The 16,825-nt window shown below is 49.3% G+C and overlaps 1 protein-coding gene across 1 annotated transcript; it reads right to left on the reverse strand.

Annotated features, from left to right (window-relative positions):
- Positions 1–2,356: 2,356 nt before the first annotated feature.
- LOC147973403 (uncharacterized) lies at positions 2,357–4,130 on the reverse strand. The gene is made up of 4 exons (XM_087524983.1): positions 3,833–4,130; positions 3,588–3,722; positions 3,269–3,373; positions 2,357–3,153 (listed from the first exon to the last, which is right to left on the reverse strand). Exons 1-4 carry the CDS (start codon positions 4,101–4,103, stop codon positions 2,489–2,491), a joined length of 1,176 nt encoding a protein of 391 aa, XP_087381109.1. The 5' UTR covers positions 4,104–4,130; the 3' UTR covers positions 2,357–2,488.
- Between the last annotated feature and the right edge of the window lie 12,695 nt (positions 4,131–16,825).

A 16,825-nucleotide genomic window follows, 5' to 3' on the forward strand; every position in this document is an offset into this window, starting at 1 on the left:
TGAGTGATCCAAAGTTGCATTCAAAGTTGCAAAATTGAGTTGCATTCAAAGTTGCAACATCTATCTTCAAACGTGACGCTGAAACCAGATTAAAGTCACTGAATACAGTTCATGGTGATCGATCTGATCCACAAACGGCAGAAGCTACTTACTGGAGGAACTGAAATTACACGCAGTGTAACAGAGCTAACTGAAGCTTACAGCAGTTAAACTTCAGTTAACTATGTGTTTTCAAATAAACCTTCAGTTAACTGTAGCAGTTGTCAGACATCGAACATAGGAGCCATTGGTCTTCCAGAGGCGCTGATCTTTCATAAGTGGAGCGCATCCTAGCCGTCCGTCTTTCTGGTAGCTTGGAATTCTTAAGAGAAGTTGTCGATTTCTTCAGGTACATTCAGAGAACTTTTGTCAAAAAAAAAAGTTCAGAGAACTAGTGTACTGGCGCAGTCACAAGAAAATTTGAGCACTCGTTAGGTAAAACCGAAACATCATTCGGCTTAGCCTCTGTGTGTGAGCGCAATGTAACTCAAGATTGCATCCGCGAAACTCTCATCAGTGATTGCAATATATTTTCTACTAGGACAAATTAAACCTTGCGACTATCTGTTTTCCAAAGGCCTCTGCATCACTTTTGGGGGACGCATGAAGCAATCTAAGCCCCCATAGTGCATCGCCGGGCAAAGCCTGTGGGCCTGCGGTGGCGACGGGCCCTTATTCTCTGGCTAGTCGCGGCGGGACTCCTCGCGCAGGCAAGTGGCCAATCTAAAATGCATGTCAGTAGTACATGATATTGAGCTCTCTTAAAAAAAATCAGTACATGTAATTAGAAAAGAAGTTTTAAATAGCACGCTAAGCCTCTTAGCGGCGGACCTCTTCTAAACGCTATAGCGCGCTATTTAAAATGTTTGTTCATTTGTTTGGACCAAAGTCTCTTAGCACAAGACCTTTTGTAAACGCTATAGCGGGCTATTTAAAACCATGGAAAAGACTCTACTAAACTTAAGGTATTCTGGATAAAAATATCACAGGACTGCATGTAAAAGCACTTGTTTCAGAAAAACCTAGATATCAGGTGTTGTTATATCTCTAGCCCACGAACTACAGTAATCGTTAGCAAGAATCACGAATTGGTATCGGAGGAGGGAAGATGGACACAATTCATGGCCATGGATCTAATCTACCAAGTTGGTGTATTTCTAGAACTAGCTACAGATAATGGAGAAGAATATCTGAGAACGACGGAAGCAACTTATAGGAGGAATTGAAATTACAGCAGTTAAACTTGAGTTAACTGTAGCTGTTGTCGGAGAATGAACAGGAGAGCCCTCCATCTTCGAGAGGCGTTGATCTTTCATAACTGGAGCGCATCCTAGCCGTCCGTTTCCCTGGCAGGTGTCGAATTCTTCAGAGAAGGTGTCGATTTCTTCAGGTACGTTCAGAGACAGGAAGTTCAGATAACTAGTGTACTGGTATCTAAGATAACACTAAAGTGCCAGGACAAATATTATGTATTGGTATCCAAGGAGGGTAGATGTACTAAAGTCACTACCCAACTCTGTTATATGTATCATCACTCGTAAGCTTAAACAGGAACAGTAGCAACTAAACTCTGAGTACTCATTTGGTTAAACTAAAGTGAATCAGTCAAACACTTTGGAGCCACCAAAAGCTACTTACAGTCAAGTGTAGCTATTGTCGGACACTGAACAGTAGAGCCCTTGGTCTTCGAGAGCCGTTCATCTTCCATAACTGGAGCGCATCCCAGCCGTCCGTCTCCCTGGCAGCGATCCGGTTCACGTCTTGATACTCAGTTGCTGTCGAAATCTTCAGAGAAGATGTCGATTTCTTCAGGTATGTCCTGACAACTGAAACTAAAAATTTGAGCACTCATTCGCTTTATCTGATTATTACTCAGTTGCTGTGCAAGATACAAAAGGAAACGACCTCAAGCAAGGAAGCTCACTGATTTGGTTAAACTGAAAGTGAAGCATTCAAACACTAGAGGCAAAACTGAAGTGTCAGAAAAAAACCAAAGATTAACAGATCAAACTGCACACTGAATGACATCGACAGCAAATCTACTAATGTCAGATCACTGACAAGGAAACAAGTACTGTACATAGTTTCATGGATCTACTCAAGTATGTATGGAAGCATTGCCACATTTGGCCACATCGTGTCAAAAGTCAAAACGAGAGCGAAGCAGAAATGGCTCAGCAGTGCTGTCTGCTCCCGGAGTTGAGAAAAGCTAGCAGAGCCCCCCTGGCGGCGGTGGCGGGCCGCGGCGGTGGCGCACCGTGCACGCCCTTTTGCCGCAAGTCTCGCATCTCCTCGAGATGGAAAAGTCCTTGTCCTTTGTAACAATGGCCACCCTCTTCAAGTCCTCCTCCAGCTTCGCCCGTCTAGCCAGATGCTGGTTCAGCGCATCCTGCTCATTCACCGGGACTGCCCCGCCCTGGCCCTGCGGCTCAAGGACCGGACCCGGAGCCTACTGCACATCGGCTTCGCAAGCCTCGCAGATCCACTTGGGGTCCTCGCCCTCGACCACCAAAACCGTCTGCGTCTCCAACGGCTTGTCGCAGAGAAGGCACAAGTTTATGTCTGGACGCTGAATCGCCTGGTCCAGCCCATCTAGAAACTCCTGCTCGATGTCCAGGACTGCCTCCAGCTCCATATATGGGACTGCCTCCTGGCCCTGAGGCGCACCGGCGTTGCTGTGAACTGGGCTCGAAGGCTCCCAGCAAATCTTGCAGAAGTAAGGCTCCCCGCTGCCGGAGTCGTCGACCACCAAAGCCCTCTGTATCTGCGTGTTGCACTGAAAGCACCTGCCTGCAATGCTTGCACCTGAAGAAGAACTCTGCTCCGGCGACACGGAAGAAGACTGGCCGCGGTGGGGGTCGAGCTGACCGATGGCAATGCCCTGACCCTGAGGCGCACCGGCAATGCCCTGACCCTGAGGCGCACCGGCGTTGCTGGGAATGGGAATGCCCTGACCCTGAGGCGCACCGGCGTTGCTGGGAATGGGAATGCCCTGACCCTGAGGCGCACCGGCGTTGCTGGGAATGGGAATGCCCTGAGCCTGAGGCGCAATCGCGTTGCCGGGCTGCCGCCTTGCCAGTAATCTGCGCCGGCTGGCGTCTCTTAGGCTAGTTACTATAAGAAACCAAAGAAAAACAAGAAATCCAACTCCGGCGTGAGTGAAGAACCAAGAACCGCACGGACCAGAGAGAAAGAATTTGCGATTTTCTTGGGTTGGGAAGGAACACACCTGTAACATGATTGCCCCCGCGCCCGTGACCGAGAGCTGGAAGAGACGGAGGTCGGGTCGCACAGGCCGCCGGCGCGTGGCGCGTGGAAGGCTCCCCGCTGTAGGCTACAAAAGAATTACACAATGGAGGGAATAGAAACCAAGAAATCAATATCAGATTCAGACGTCAACGAACCAAGAAACCAAGGCATCTGACAGATGTTACAATTAATCCAGGAAGCGGGCATCAACCTCGAAAGAGACCAAGAAATCGAACTCCGACGTTAACTAACCAAGAAACCGCACGGACCAGAGACAAAGAACTTGAGAGGGAACCCACCTGGATTGTCCAGCCCCAGCGGCGGAGCGAGTGCCCCGTGCCAGGCGTCGGAGGGGCCTACAGCGGTGACAGTCGCCGACGACACCCGTACTACAGTATCGCCGGCTCCGGCTGTAGGCGCCGCACACGAACTGCCTGTACGATCGAAAGAAACCAAGAAATCGAACTCCGACGTCAATGACGAACCAAGAAACCACACGGACCATAGAGAAAGAATTTTGCGCTTTTCTTGGGAGGGAACGCACCTTGATTGCGCAGCGGCTGCTCGATCATCGTCATCGGTGCCGACTGAGAGAATCCCCCGTGCCCCGACCCGCCGCCGCGGCCGCCTCTACGGAACAGTAAAGGGTCGCCGGCGCGGCCTGGAAGCGGCTGCAGTCTGCCGGCTGCAGTAGCCGTCTGTCCTGCAGGCGCCTGTGATGTGTCGTCGACGGTTGTAGTCTCCGTCCGTGCACGCTGATGCGGCTGTCCTGTCCCGGGGATGTCGTCGTCGGTGGCCTTCCGCCTGTCCCCCATCTCGTCTCGGTCGAAGTGTCGTCGCAAGAACGCTTAGACGAAGGAGATTCAGAGGTCGCAAGAACTCGGGCGTGGAGGGAAGGAGGCTACAAGAAAGGATGAGAGAGGGGAGGATGGCAAGGCGAGGGAGGGAGGCTATATAGACGATGACAGAGCGTCTCTCGTCTCCCGCTGCAACCGATTTCAAGAAGCAAGGCGATTCAGAGGTCTCGGTTGATTTGGAAGACAGGAAGGCCTCCTGCACTTCCGATAGCCCAACCAATGGCCCAAATCATTAGCCGGCCCAGTTTTATCCTCTTTGTTTTTTTGGAGAAACTACTCCAGTTTTTACAAAGTTCCAGTGTTAAAAATGAAAATAAAATGACAATGCATTTTTTATCTATTCGGCATCATGAAGTCCTGCTCTAGTAGGGAGAATTCCTTATTTGGCCCTTTCTTAAAGTTTGCTTCCCTATTTGACCCAAAATAAAAATTTCTTCCCTATTTGACACCTAAAGTAAATTTTGTTCCTTATATGACACTTTTGTCCATTTTAGACACCACCGGTGTTAAGTATGAGGTCAAAAGACCATTTTAGCCCTAGTGCATTTTGTAACTATTTTGGATGTAGTAAAAAAGCAATCAGTACCCCCATGTTTTTAGGATGTTCAATGGATGATGCACATGTATAGGTATGCTTCAATATTTTCTTCCTTATGTAATCTGGTTTGTACATGTAAAAGCTGTACAAAACATCCGTATAATTTGTACAGTACCATATTTTGATTAGTGTTTGATGAATTTTGTACGCACTAAACCCAATTATTTATGTAAGACCAGCAAACAAATAAATACGAGTGTATATATGTGAGAAAAATATAAGTTTGATCTAGCAAAGTACTACTGTATGATGTGTAGGTCCCACGTGTTGCTAGAAAATTTATGACTGAGAGAATATATTCAATATTGGACTTTATTTGTAGAGTTCATCATGTACTCCCTCCGTTCCCAAATATTTGTCTTTCTAGAGATTTCAACAAGTGACCACATACGGAGCAAAATGAGTGAATCTACACTCTAAAATATATCTACATGCATCCGTATGTTGCGTCCATTTTAAATGCCTAGAAAGACAAATATTTGGGAACAGAGGGAGTAGAATAGAGTGCTGCGAAAAGATTGAAGTTTTACACTTTGATCCAAAAGAAATAATTGCTAAAAGAGACAAATACGTGCATGCAAAACTATCCAAGTTTGTAATTGGCCTGCATGCATGCACTCATGTATACTCCATAAGTCCGTGTTTACGCACCCAACGGTGACTCAATGAGCCAAGGCCCTCGTTAGCTATCAGCGGTCGATAAAGCCAAAAAAAAAAGATAAAGCCTCCTATCCCGTGCAACCGTGAGGGAAGACACGCACGTAGACCGCCAGGCTCGGCTCGGAGGAGATGCACGCACACGCGCTGCCAGGCTCCACGCCGAGGCTCCCCTCAACCCGCACGTCACGGCGCCATGTGTGTGGACGCAAAGCTGAGACCTCCTCAGCACCATGGGCTAATCGGCCGGCGAGACTAACCAAAATATGATATATGGTACTGTACTTTTCTGCCAGTGTATTTGTATGGTTTTACACGCAGACTTACTTAAAGAACAAAATATTAGAGCATACATATATATGCGCATCATCCATTAAACATCCCAAAAATATGGCCGAACTGGTTGCTTTTTTACTGCGTCCAGGATAGTTACACAATGGACTAGGGGCAAAATGATCTTTTCACTTCACACTTAAACCATTTGGTGTCTAAAATGGACAAAAGTGTCAAATAAGGAACAAAATTTACTTTAGGTGTCAAATAGGGAACTTTTTCTATTTTGGGCCAAATAGGAAAGCAAATTTTAAGAAAGGGCCAAATAAAGAATTCTCTGGCTCTAGTAAGTAGTAACACTGCTCCAAGTGTGGAGTGCTATCGATGTGGTGTATGTACTCCCTTTGGTCCTTTTTACTCCACATATAAAATTTGTCTGAAGTTAAACTTCGTAAACTTCTATCATATTTGTATGGAAAATAGCAACATCTATAAAATACTAAAGTAATAAAATATGAAAATCAAATTCATGAAGCATCTGATAATATTGATTTCATATTATGAGTGCTGATATTTTTTTCTATAAAGTTGGTCAAACTTTACTAAATTTGACGGAAGAGAAAACTTATATGGGGAGTAACAAAAGATACCGAAGGCGTACTGCCACATTTGGTCACATCAGTATATCACAAGAATCAACTTGAAATAGTATTTCACCTTACTTTTTTTATTAAGAACCACACATTATGAGGAGCCAGGGTCAGAACCCTGGACTAGTGAACAACATACAATGTACTTCCTCTCTTTTTTATATAAGGTGTATTTGTTTTTCCAAAAGTCAAATGAGTGCATGTTTGACTGAGTTTTTAGAAAAATAAATATTCGCAATATGAAATTTATATCATGTGATCCATCATGAAAATTAGTTTCATTTTTTATCTCACTAGTAGAAAAAAGGCCATTTGTCCCGGTTCATAAGGGCCTTTAGTCCCGGTTCTGGAACCGAGACTAAAGGGTCGTTATTAAAGGCCCCCCCTACGAACCGGGACTAAAGGCCCTCCACGTGGCCGCTGCGTGGAGGTCCACCTTTAGTCCCGGTTGGTAATAACAACCGGTACTAAAGGAAATTTTATGATTTTTATGATTTTTTTAAATTTTCCCGAATTTTCAAATTTCTGAATTATTTTAATCTCTAATCTCTAATCATCCCTCATCACTGCTCAATTTAACCTCTAATTTCTAATCACCCCTCATCATTCCAAATCATCTAACTTCCCGGACGGTCACCCATCCTCTCACTACCCCAGCCTGAGCACGCTTAACTTCCGGGTTCTATTCTCCCTCGTTTCCAAGTCTGCACTTGTTGTTTTCCTGACAATACTAATATGTCAATCCTATTAACTCTCAGGAGTTCAGCTTGAGCATGAAGTCACACATTTCACCGTTTGAGTTTGAAACTATCGTTCTTAAAAACAATAATTATTTAGTAACACTAATATTTCTTGAATAAGTAGTTTAACCATTATTTGACCACAGTTTGACCAGATTTGACCAAAATTCAAAAAAACTGAAACAATTATTTAGTAACACTAATATTATTGAATAATTATTTAGTAACACTAATACTTCTTGAATAAGTAGTTTGACCAGATTTAACGAAAATTCAAAAAAAATCTGAAATTTGAGCATAATTTTTTTCCCATTTAGACTTTGAGGATTCTAAAAATTTGCAAACAGGCAGTAGGCGGTCAAAATCGGATGCAGATTTTCGTGCTGAACATTTTGATATATTATACATATTTTTCTGACATCGTATGCAAAAGTTATAGCCGTTTTACATTTTCTCTACACTTTTTGCAAAACATGTCCAAATTTAAGTTTTTAAATTTTCTTAACTAGTAGATGTAGTAACATAACTATATCTCGAAGGATTTTAACTTTTGAAGTTTTTATCATTTTCTTTTGCTTTTTACAAAACTGAAAAGGTGATAAGGGGGGTAGAATTTGAAAATTGCACCATTAGTACCGGTTCGTGGCATCAACCGGTACTAAAGGTAGACCTTTAGTACCGGTTGGTGCCACGAACCTGTACTAATGCCTCAACCCCATTTGTCCCGGTTGGTGGCTCGAACCAGGACTAAAGGTCTAACCTTTAGTACCGGTTCATGCCACGGACCGGTACTAATGGGCATCGCACCCTTTAGTCCCGGTTCGTGGCACCAACCGGGACTAATGCCTGTACGATGCCCTAGCCGCTCGAACCGGGACTAATCCTCACATTAGTCCTGGTTCGTAATGCAACCAGGATTAATGCTCTTTTCTGGCCGAACCAAAGCCCTGTTTTCTACTAGTGTCTATTAGGTATCGCCAAAGTTGTTATTTTATTTTATAATCTTGGTCAAACATTCAAATGGTTGACTTGCACGGGAATCAATATAGGATGCCTAGGAAGGCATTCCCTCTTTTGTCTTCGATCTATCGCTAAATTCACTTGGAGCTATATTTTTATTCGTCACATGATATGTGTTTTGTTTGGATTTTCTTTTGCTTTCCTTAGGTTTGTTTGCTTATTTCCACAATCATTGTTTGTTGGGGGGTACTAAGGAGAAAAGAGGACAAATCTACAATCGAGGAGAGAAGCACATCAACGATACAAAGAGAAGCGTCGCTTGATACTGCTGAAGCCCTCGTCTACTAAAACACTCGTTGATCTAGGTAGAGGGAACAAAAAAAGCCTGTGAGCAGAGGGCGGACTCAGAAGGAAGGCGGTGAGGGAGTCCTGGATTAGGGGGTGTCCGGATGGCCGGACTATACCTTCAGCCGAACTCCTGGACTATGAAGATGCGAGATTGAAGACTTCGTCCCGTGTCCGGAAGGGACTTTCCTTGGCGTGGAAGGCAAGCTTGGCGATACGGATATGTAGATCTCCTACCATTGTAACCGACTTTATGTAACCCTAACCCTCTCCGGTGTCTATATAAAACGGAGGGTTTTAGTCCGTAGGACAACATACACAACAACAATCATACCATAGGCTAACTTCTAGGGTTTAGCCTCTCTGATCTCGTGGTAGATCTACTCTTGTACTACCCATATCATCAATATTAATCAAGCAGGACGTAGGGTTTTACCTCCATCGAGAGGGCCCGAACCTGGGTAAAACTTCGTGTCCCTTGCCTCCTGTTACCATCCAGCCTAGACGCACAGTTCGGGACCCCCTACCCGAGATCCGCCGGTTTTGACACCGACATTGGTGCTTTCATTGAGAGTTCCTCTGTGTCATCGCCATCAGGCTTGATGGCTCCTACGATCATCAATGGCGATGCAGTCCAGGGTGAGACCTTCCTCCCCGGACAGATCTTCGTCTTCGACGGCTTCACACTGCGGGCCAATTCACTTGGCCATCTGGAGCAGATCGAAAGCTATGCCCCTGGCCGTCAGGTCAGATTTGGAAGCTTAAACTACACGTCTGACATCCGCGGGGACTTGATCTTCGACAGATTCGAGCCACTGCCGAGCGCGCCGCACTGTCACGACGAGCATGATCTAGCTCTGCCGCCAAACAGTGCCCTGGAGGCCGCACCCACATCGGCTTCGACCCTTAATTCGGAGCCAACTGCGCCGATCGAGGATGGGTGGTTGGACGCCGCCTCGGGGGCTGCTATCCCAACGGCGATCGAGCCGAACACCAGCCCCGCACCCCGCGAGACTCGTGACTCCAAGGAGCCGGACTCCTCTCCAGACTCTGAACCCTCCGCGCCCCTGCCGATAGAATCCGATTGGGCGCCGATCATGGAGTTTACTGCCGCGGACATCTTTCAGCACTCGCCTTTCGGCGATATTCTGAAGACACTGAAGTCTCTCTCTTTATCAAGAGAGCCCTGGCCGGACTACGGTCAGCAAGGTTGGGATACGGACGATGAAGAAATTCAAAGCCCACCCACCACCCACTTTGTAGCCACTGTCGACGATTTAACCGACATGCTCGACTTCGACTCCGAAGACATCGACGGTATGGACGCCGATGATGGAGACGATGAAGAACCAGCGCCTATTGGGCCCTGGAAAGCCACCTCGTCATATGACATATACATGGTGGACACCCCAAAAGAAGGAGATGGCGATGGAACAACGGAGGATGACCCCTCCAAGAAACAACCTAAGCGCCGGCGTCAGCGGCGCCGCTCAAAATCCCGCCAAAACAAATACGGTGATTCCAGCACGGGAGATAATAATACTCCGGAAAGTGCCGAAGAAAAACCCCTCCAGCAAGATTTAGGACAGGAGGATGGAGAAACCAGCCCTCATGAGAGAGCGACAGACAGAGAGGTCGAAGACGATAATTATATGCCTCCCTCCGAAGACAAGGCAAGCCTCGACGACGACGAATTCGTCGTGCCAGAGGATCCCGTCGAGCAAGAGCGTTTTCAACGCAGGCTTATGTCCACGGCAAGAAGCCTCAAGAAAAAATAGCAACAACTTAGAGCTGATCAAGATTTGCTAGTCGACAGATGGACTGAAGTCCTTGCGGCCGAAGAGCATAAACTCGAACGCCCCTCCAAGAGCTACCCAAAGCGCAGGTTGCTACCCTGATTATAGGAGGAAGCACTTAAACCTACATCACCTGCACTCGATATAGCCGATCGGCCACCTCATGGCCGCGACAGAGAGGTCTCTCGGCCCTCCACTCAAGCCGCACCCCGTACCAAGGCACGGGAAAATGCGCCGGACCTGCGAGATATGTTGGAGGACAAGGCAAGGCAAACAAGATCGATCTACGGATTGCGTGGGCGCCCCACGACTCGAGACGGTAACCGTCACGCCGGCCACAAATTCGGCAGGGCCGAACACAGTAGACAAAGCTCATTGGAGCTACGTCGTGATATAGCCCAGTACAGAGGCGTCGCACACCCACTATGCTTCACAGATGAAATAATGGATCATCAAATCCCCGAGGGTTTCAAACCCGTAAACATCGAATCATATGATGGCACAACAGATCCTGCGGTATGGATCGAGGATTATCTCCTTCATATCCACATGGCCCGCGGCGATGATTTCCACGCCATCAAATACCTCCCACTCAAGCTTAAAGGACCAGCTCGGCATTGGCTTAACAGCTTGCTAACAGGATCAATCAGTTGTTGGGAGGACCTGGAAGCCGCATTCCTCGACAATTTCCAGGGCACTTATGTGCGACCCCCAGACGCCGATGACCTAAGTCACGTAATTCAGCAGCTAGAGGAATCGGCCAGGCAATTCTGGACACGGTTCCTAACAAAGAAAAATCAAATAGTCAACTGTCCGGACGCTGAGGCCCTAGCAGCCTTCAAGCACAATATTCGTGACGAGTGGCTTGCCCGGCACCTTGGACAGGAAAAGCCGAAGTCTATGGCAGCACTCACGACACTCATGACCCGCTTTTGCGCGGGAGAAGACAGCTGGCTTTCTCGTAGCAACAATATGACCAAGAACCCTGGTAATTCGGATACCAGGGACAATAGTGGCAGGTCGCGTCGCAACAAGCAGAAGCGCTGCATTAATGGCGACAATGCTGAGGATACGACAGTTAATGCCGGATTCAGAGGCTCTAAATCCAGTCAGCGGAAAAAGCCATTCAAAAGGAATCCTAGGGGCCCGTCCAGTTTGGACCGAATACTCGACCGCTTGTGCCAGATACATGGCACCCCCGAAAAGCTGGCCAATCACACCAACATGGATTGTTGGGTGTTCAAGCAGGCAGGCAAGTTAAATGCCGAAAATGAAGACAAGGGGCTGCATAGCGATGACGACGAGGAGCCCCGGCCGCCGAACAACAGTGGACAGAAGGGTTTTCCCCCACAAGTGCGGACGGTGAACATGATATACGCAACCCACGTCCCCAAAAGGGAGCAGAAGCGCGCATTAAGGGACGTATACGCGGTAGAGCTAGTCGCCCCAAAGTTCAACCCATGGTTCTCCTGCCCGATCACCTTTGATCGAAGGGACCATCCCACTAGCATCCGTCATGGAGGATTCGCCGCATTGGTTCTAGACCCAATTATTGATGGATTTCATCTCACTAGAGTCCTTATGGACGGCGGCAGCAGCCTGAACCTGCTTTACCAGGATACAGTGCGGAAAATGGACATAGATCCCTCGAGGATTAAGCCCACCAAAACGACCTTTAAAGGCGTAATACCAGGTGTAGAGGCCAACTGTACAGGCTCAGTCACACTTGAAGTGGTCTTCGGATCTCCGGATAATTTCCGAAGCGAGGAGTTAATCTTCGACATAGTCCCGTTCCGCAGTGGCTATCACGCACTGCTCGGGCGAACCGCATTCACCAAGTTCAATGCTGTACCGCACTATGCATACCTTAAGCTCAAAACGCCAGGCCCTCGAGGAGTAATTACGGTCAATGGAAACACCGAACGCTCCCTCCGAACGGAGGAGCACACGACAACCCTTGTAGTAGAAGTACAAAGCGGCCTCTCCAGGCAGTTCTCCAGTCCGGCCATTAAACGACCGGACACCGTCAAGCGCGCCCGGAGTAACCTACAACAAGACTGCCTGTCACGATTCGAGCAGGCGTAGCAATGCGGCCCCAACCCCAGCCCTCGCAAAAAGGTGACGCCAGTGCTTCGCATACATAACTACGCTCTAGAAATACCATGGGTACAGGGGGAGGGGCACCATCACAGCACGCCCGAAACACGGCTTAAACCACACCAGGGGCTGCCGATTTTTTAATTTTCTCTTACTTTCAGGACTCCATTCTTCGGAAGGCCTGTTCGGCAGTTCAATTGCCGCACAAACGATGCAAGAACCAGGGAAGCAAACAAGCCACGCCGCATTACGGAACTCCCAGGTGGTCTCTATCACGAGCAGTATACCTGTTTTGCATACCATTCCGCAGCCTGCCCCTAGAATGGACATGTTAAATAGTCCAACCTTTTGCTTATCGCATTGTTTGTATCGTTCTGCTTTGATCGCAGCCCTTTTTAATAAATAGTTCATAGCTTTTGTCTATTTTTGCATTACTCTTTTTTTTATATATGTTCCTTAACGACATGTTGCACCCGTACACTTTGGTACGGCCAAAATACGCCAGGGGCTTTAGTACCCCTCAATATGGTGTGAGAAGTCCGAACACTTTAACAAGTGCGGCACCCCGAACTTATAGCATTATATGCATCGGCTCCGAATCATGTCTTGGGTCAATAGTTAGGTTTGCCCGGCTCCTATGTTTTGGTGCCTTACGTTCTGCTATATCGGCTAAGGTAGCACTAGGAGAACCACTGCGATTGTGCCCCAGTTGAGCTGGGTCGAGCACCTCAGTGGAGAAAGCTAAAACTGACTGTCATGATGAAGCGAGAGCTGGTCGCTGTTCGAGAGGTTTTTCGAGTCCCTAAAGACTTATGCCGCTTAGAGCGAGGAGCCGGCTTTGTCCGGCCAAGGCGTGGATAGCGCCCCGAACTTGGTCTTCCGAATAGCAGGGGCTTCGCCGAAATTTAAAATTATAGAATTCTATGGCTAAGTGAGAGTGTTCACGCATTATAGTCCGATTGCCTTGTTCGTTGGGCTGAGCGCCTCCCTCGAAGGACCCAAACATGGGAAAAAGAGTGCTCAGGTTTATCCCCGAACACCCCAGCACTAGCGGCACGGGGGCAGAAGCCGACGACTTGCCATCTCTCAGAATTGATAAACAGCCGCACAGAAGGTAATATTTTAAATTCCAACAACATTGCTTAGCGCATATGAACAAGTTTCAGCGCACAGGACAAAACGAGTAAGTTTCACTCAAAAATTACATCCCTAGAACATTCATCCGCCACAAGGCAGGCACCCTTCAGAACATCCTTATAATAATTCTTGGGCTTGCAATGCTCTTTCCCCGGCGGTGGCCCGGGCTTCACAAGCTTCTCAGCATCCAGCTTGCCCCAGTGCACCTTAGCACGGGCAAGGGCCCTACGGGCACCTTCAATGCAGACGGAGCACTTGATGACTTCGAGCCTTGGACAGGCCTCCACCAGCCGCCGCACCAGCCTGAAATAGCTCCCAGGCAGAGCCTCTCCAGGCCACAGCCGAACTATGAGGCCCTTCATGGCCTGTTCGACCGCCTTGTGGAGCTCGACCAGTTGCTTCAGCTGGCCGCTCAGGGGCACGGGGTGTCCGGCCTCAGCATACTGAGACCAGAACACCTTCTCTGTCGAGCTGCCCTCCTCGGCTCGATAGAATGCGGCGGCATTGGACACACTCCAGGGAAGATCTGCGAACGCTCCTGGAGAGCTTCGAATTCAAGTGAGTAACAAGTAACTCACGTCTATGTGTTTGCTTTGCATAAAGAATGCCTTACCCGCCGCTATCTTCTTCACCTCATCCAACTCCTGGAGGGTCTTCTGGGATTCGGCCTTGGCAGACTTGGCATTTTCAATAGCCACCGTGAGCTCGGACGCTCGCGTCTTTGAGTCAAGCTCCAAACTCTCATGTTTTTCCATGAGAGCCTGGAGCTCTTGCCGCACCTTGCCAACCTCGGCCTAATACTTCTCCCGCTCGGTGCGCTCCGTGGCCGCCCTCTTCTCGGCCTCGACCAGTGCTTGCTTAAGGGTCGCCGCCTCAGACGTGGCCCCTACAATAGCCACGATAATCCTGTCATTTTTTGCAATTGCACCTTTTTATATATATTTAAACAAGGTATTTCTTACCTTCATTGTCCTCAAGCTGCTTCTTAGCACGCCCGAGCTCTTGCTTGGACCGTTCGAGGTTCTGCTTTAGCGTGTCCACTTCCGCAGTCAGTGCGGCGGACGCAAGCAGAGAAGCCTGCATACGCATATTGACTCCTTTTTGTTAGACTCCTGCGAATTTTATTTGACCCTCTATTCGGCTTTTCTTCCCGAACGCCAAACAGAGCATCAGGGGCTATTGTCTATGCGGTAATATTATTTACACATTCTTTACTTACCTCAAAGCCTGTTAAAAGGCTAGTACAAGCTTCAGTCAGTCCGCTCTTGGCGGACTGAACCTTCTGGACCACCGCACTCATAATGGTGCGGTGCTCCTCGTCGATGGAGGCACCTTGGAGCGCCTCCAACAGATTGTCCGGCGCCTCTGGTTGGACGGGGGTCACCGGCACGGCGGGCTTGCTCCTCTTGGAAGGAGGTCCCCCGCCGGACTCTGGAACCTTTGAAGGTTCCGGGGCGGTGTCCGGCCTAGAGCCAGACTTGGAGCCCTGGGGGGTTTCATCCCCTTTACTCCTGGAGTCCGGGAGGTCGCCTCGTGGCGCCTCCAGGACCACCTCCTCCCGGCTTGGAACCTGTTGGGACAACACTTCGGTGTCGTCCATAGGGCGGGGGGAGGAAGCCGTCGGAAGCGAGTTCACATCCGACGAGTCCAGTGAGCCGCTCGACGACGCGTCGAGCCGGTCTTTGGGTGGGCTGCATAAACATATTCGACATAAGGGAAAGCTATGCAATAAACGAATACTATGAATTACTCTGGTATCCGGATACTTACGATTTAGCCAGGGGCTTGGCCCTGGGCGGCCACTCCTCTCCGCCGTCATCGGCGTCGGTGGAGTAGTCCGGAGGAAGGGTTTTCCCCTTCTTGGACCCTTCGGCCTCCCCAGCTGGGGTGGCCTTCCTTTTCTTCCCTTCCCCCGCTGGAGGGGGAGGGGTCACTTCTTCCTCCTCCTCGTCTTCATGGGAGGAGTGCGTCTTGGAGTCGTCGGATGAGGGATCCGACACCTCCAGGCGCCGGGCACTCTTTCGAGTCCCCGTGGCCCTCTTCTTGGCCTTCTTCTCCGGCACCACATGGGGTGCCGGAACCAGCAGCTTCGCCAAACGAGCGTCTGCTGGGCCTTCGGGCAAAGGAGCCGGACAGTTGATCTGTCCGGACGTCTCCTGCCAATCTTGTCAAAGGTAAGGGAGCTTAGATCCCGCATGGAGTCAAACTATGAAAAACGGATACCCTGTAAAAGGAAAAAATAGCTTACCGCATGAGCGTGACGCTGCGTACTGAATCCACGATCCTCGGTAGCGGATGCGGGGGCCTCGGCGCCCTTGAAAAGCACCTTCCAGGCATCTTCGTACGTCGTGTCGAAGTGCCTGCTCAGAGTTCAGTGCCGCGCCGGGTCGAACTCCCACAGGTTGAAAGCCCGTTGTTGACACGGGAGGATCAGGCGGATGAGCATAACCTGGACTACGTTGACAAGTTTGAGCTTCTTGTCCACCAGGGTTTGGACGCATGTTTGGAGTCCGGCAGCTCTCCTTTTTTACCCCACGACAGGCCCGTCTCCTTCCAGGAGGTGAGCCGTGTAGGGGGTCCGGATCGAAACTCGGGGGCTGCGACCCATTCGGGGTCGCACGGCTCGGTGATGTAAAACCACCCCGATTGCCACCCCTTCAGGGTCTCCACAAAGGAGCCCTCGAGCCATAAGATGCTGGGCATCTTGCCCACCATGGCGCCTCCGCACTCCGCCTGGTTGCCGCGCACCACCTTCGGCTTGACATTGAAAGTCTTGAGCCATAGGCCAAAATTGGGGCGGATGCAGAGGAAAGCCTCGCACACGACGATAAACGCCGAGATGTTGAGGACAAAGTTCGGGGCCAGATCATGGAAATCCAGGCCATAGTAGAACATGAGCCCCCGGACAAATGGGTGAAGAGGGAAGCCCAGTCCGCGGAGGAAATGGGGGAGGAACACCACCCTCTCATGGGACCTAGGGGTGGGGATGAGCTGCCCCTTTTCGGGAAGCCGGTACGCGATGTCGTTAGACAAGTATCCAGCCTTCCTCAGTTTTTTGATGTGTCCCTCCGTGACGGAGGAGACCATCCACTTGCCTCCCGCTCCGGACATGGCTGGAGAAGGTTGAGGTGGGGAGTGCGGACTTGGGCGCTGGAGCTCGAGTGTGCGAGAATGGATAAGCAAGGGAGGAAGAAGGCGTAGGTGAAAAGGTGGATCCTTATCCCCTTATATGGGTGGACGCAACTACGTGTCCCCACCAGCCTGGTAAAACTCGCTTATCTCCAAGCGCCGTAATCAATGGCGCGGTTGGGTTACCCACGCCCGTATTGATGAGAATCCCGGAATAAGGGGACACGATCTCTACTTTAACAAGACGTGCCAAGGAAACCGCCTCGCATGATGCGCTGAGGTGGGATAATAAAACGAC

Source organism: Triticum urartu, chromosome 5A (genome assembly GCF_056163025.1).
Source record: "Triticum urartu cultivar PI428250 chromosome 5A, HENAU_Tu73, whole genome shotgun sequence".
NCBI classification, from domain to species: Eukaryota; Viridiplantae; Streptophyta; class Magnoliopsida; order Poales; family Poaceae; genus Triticum; species Triticum urartu.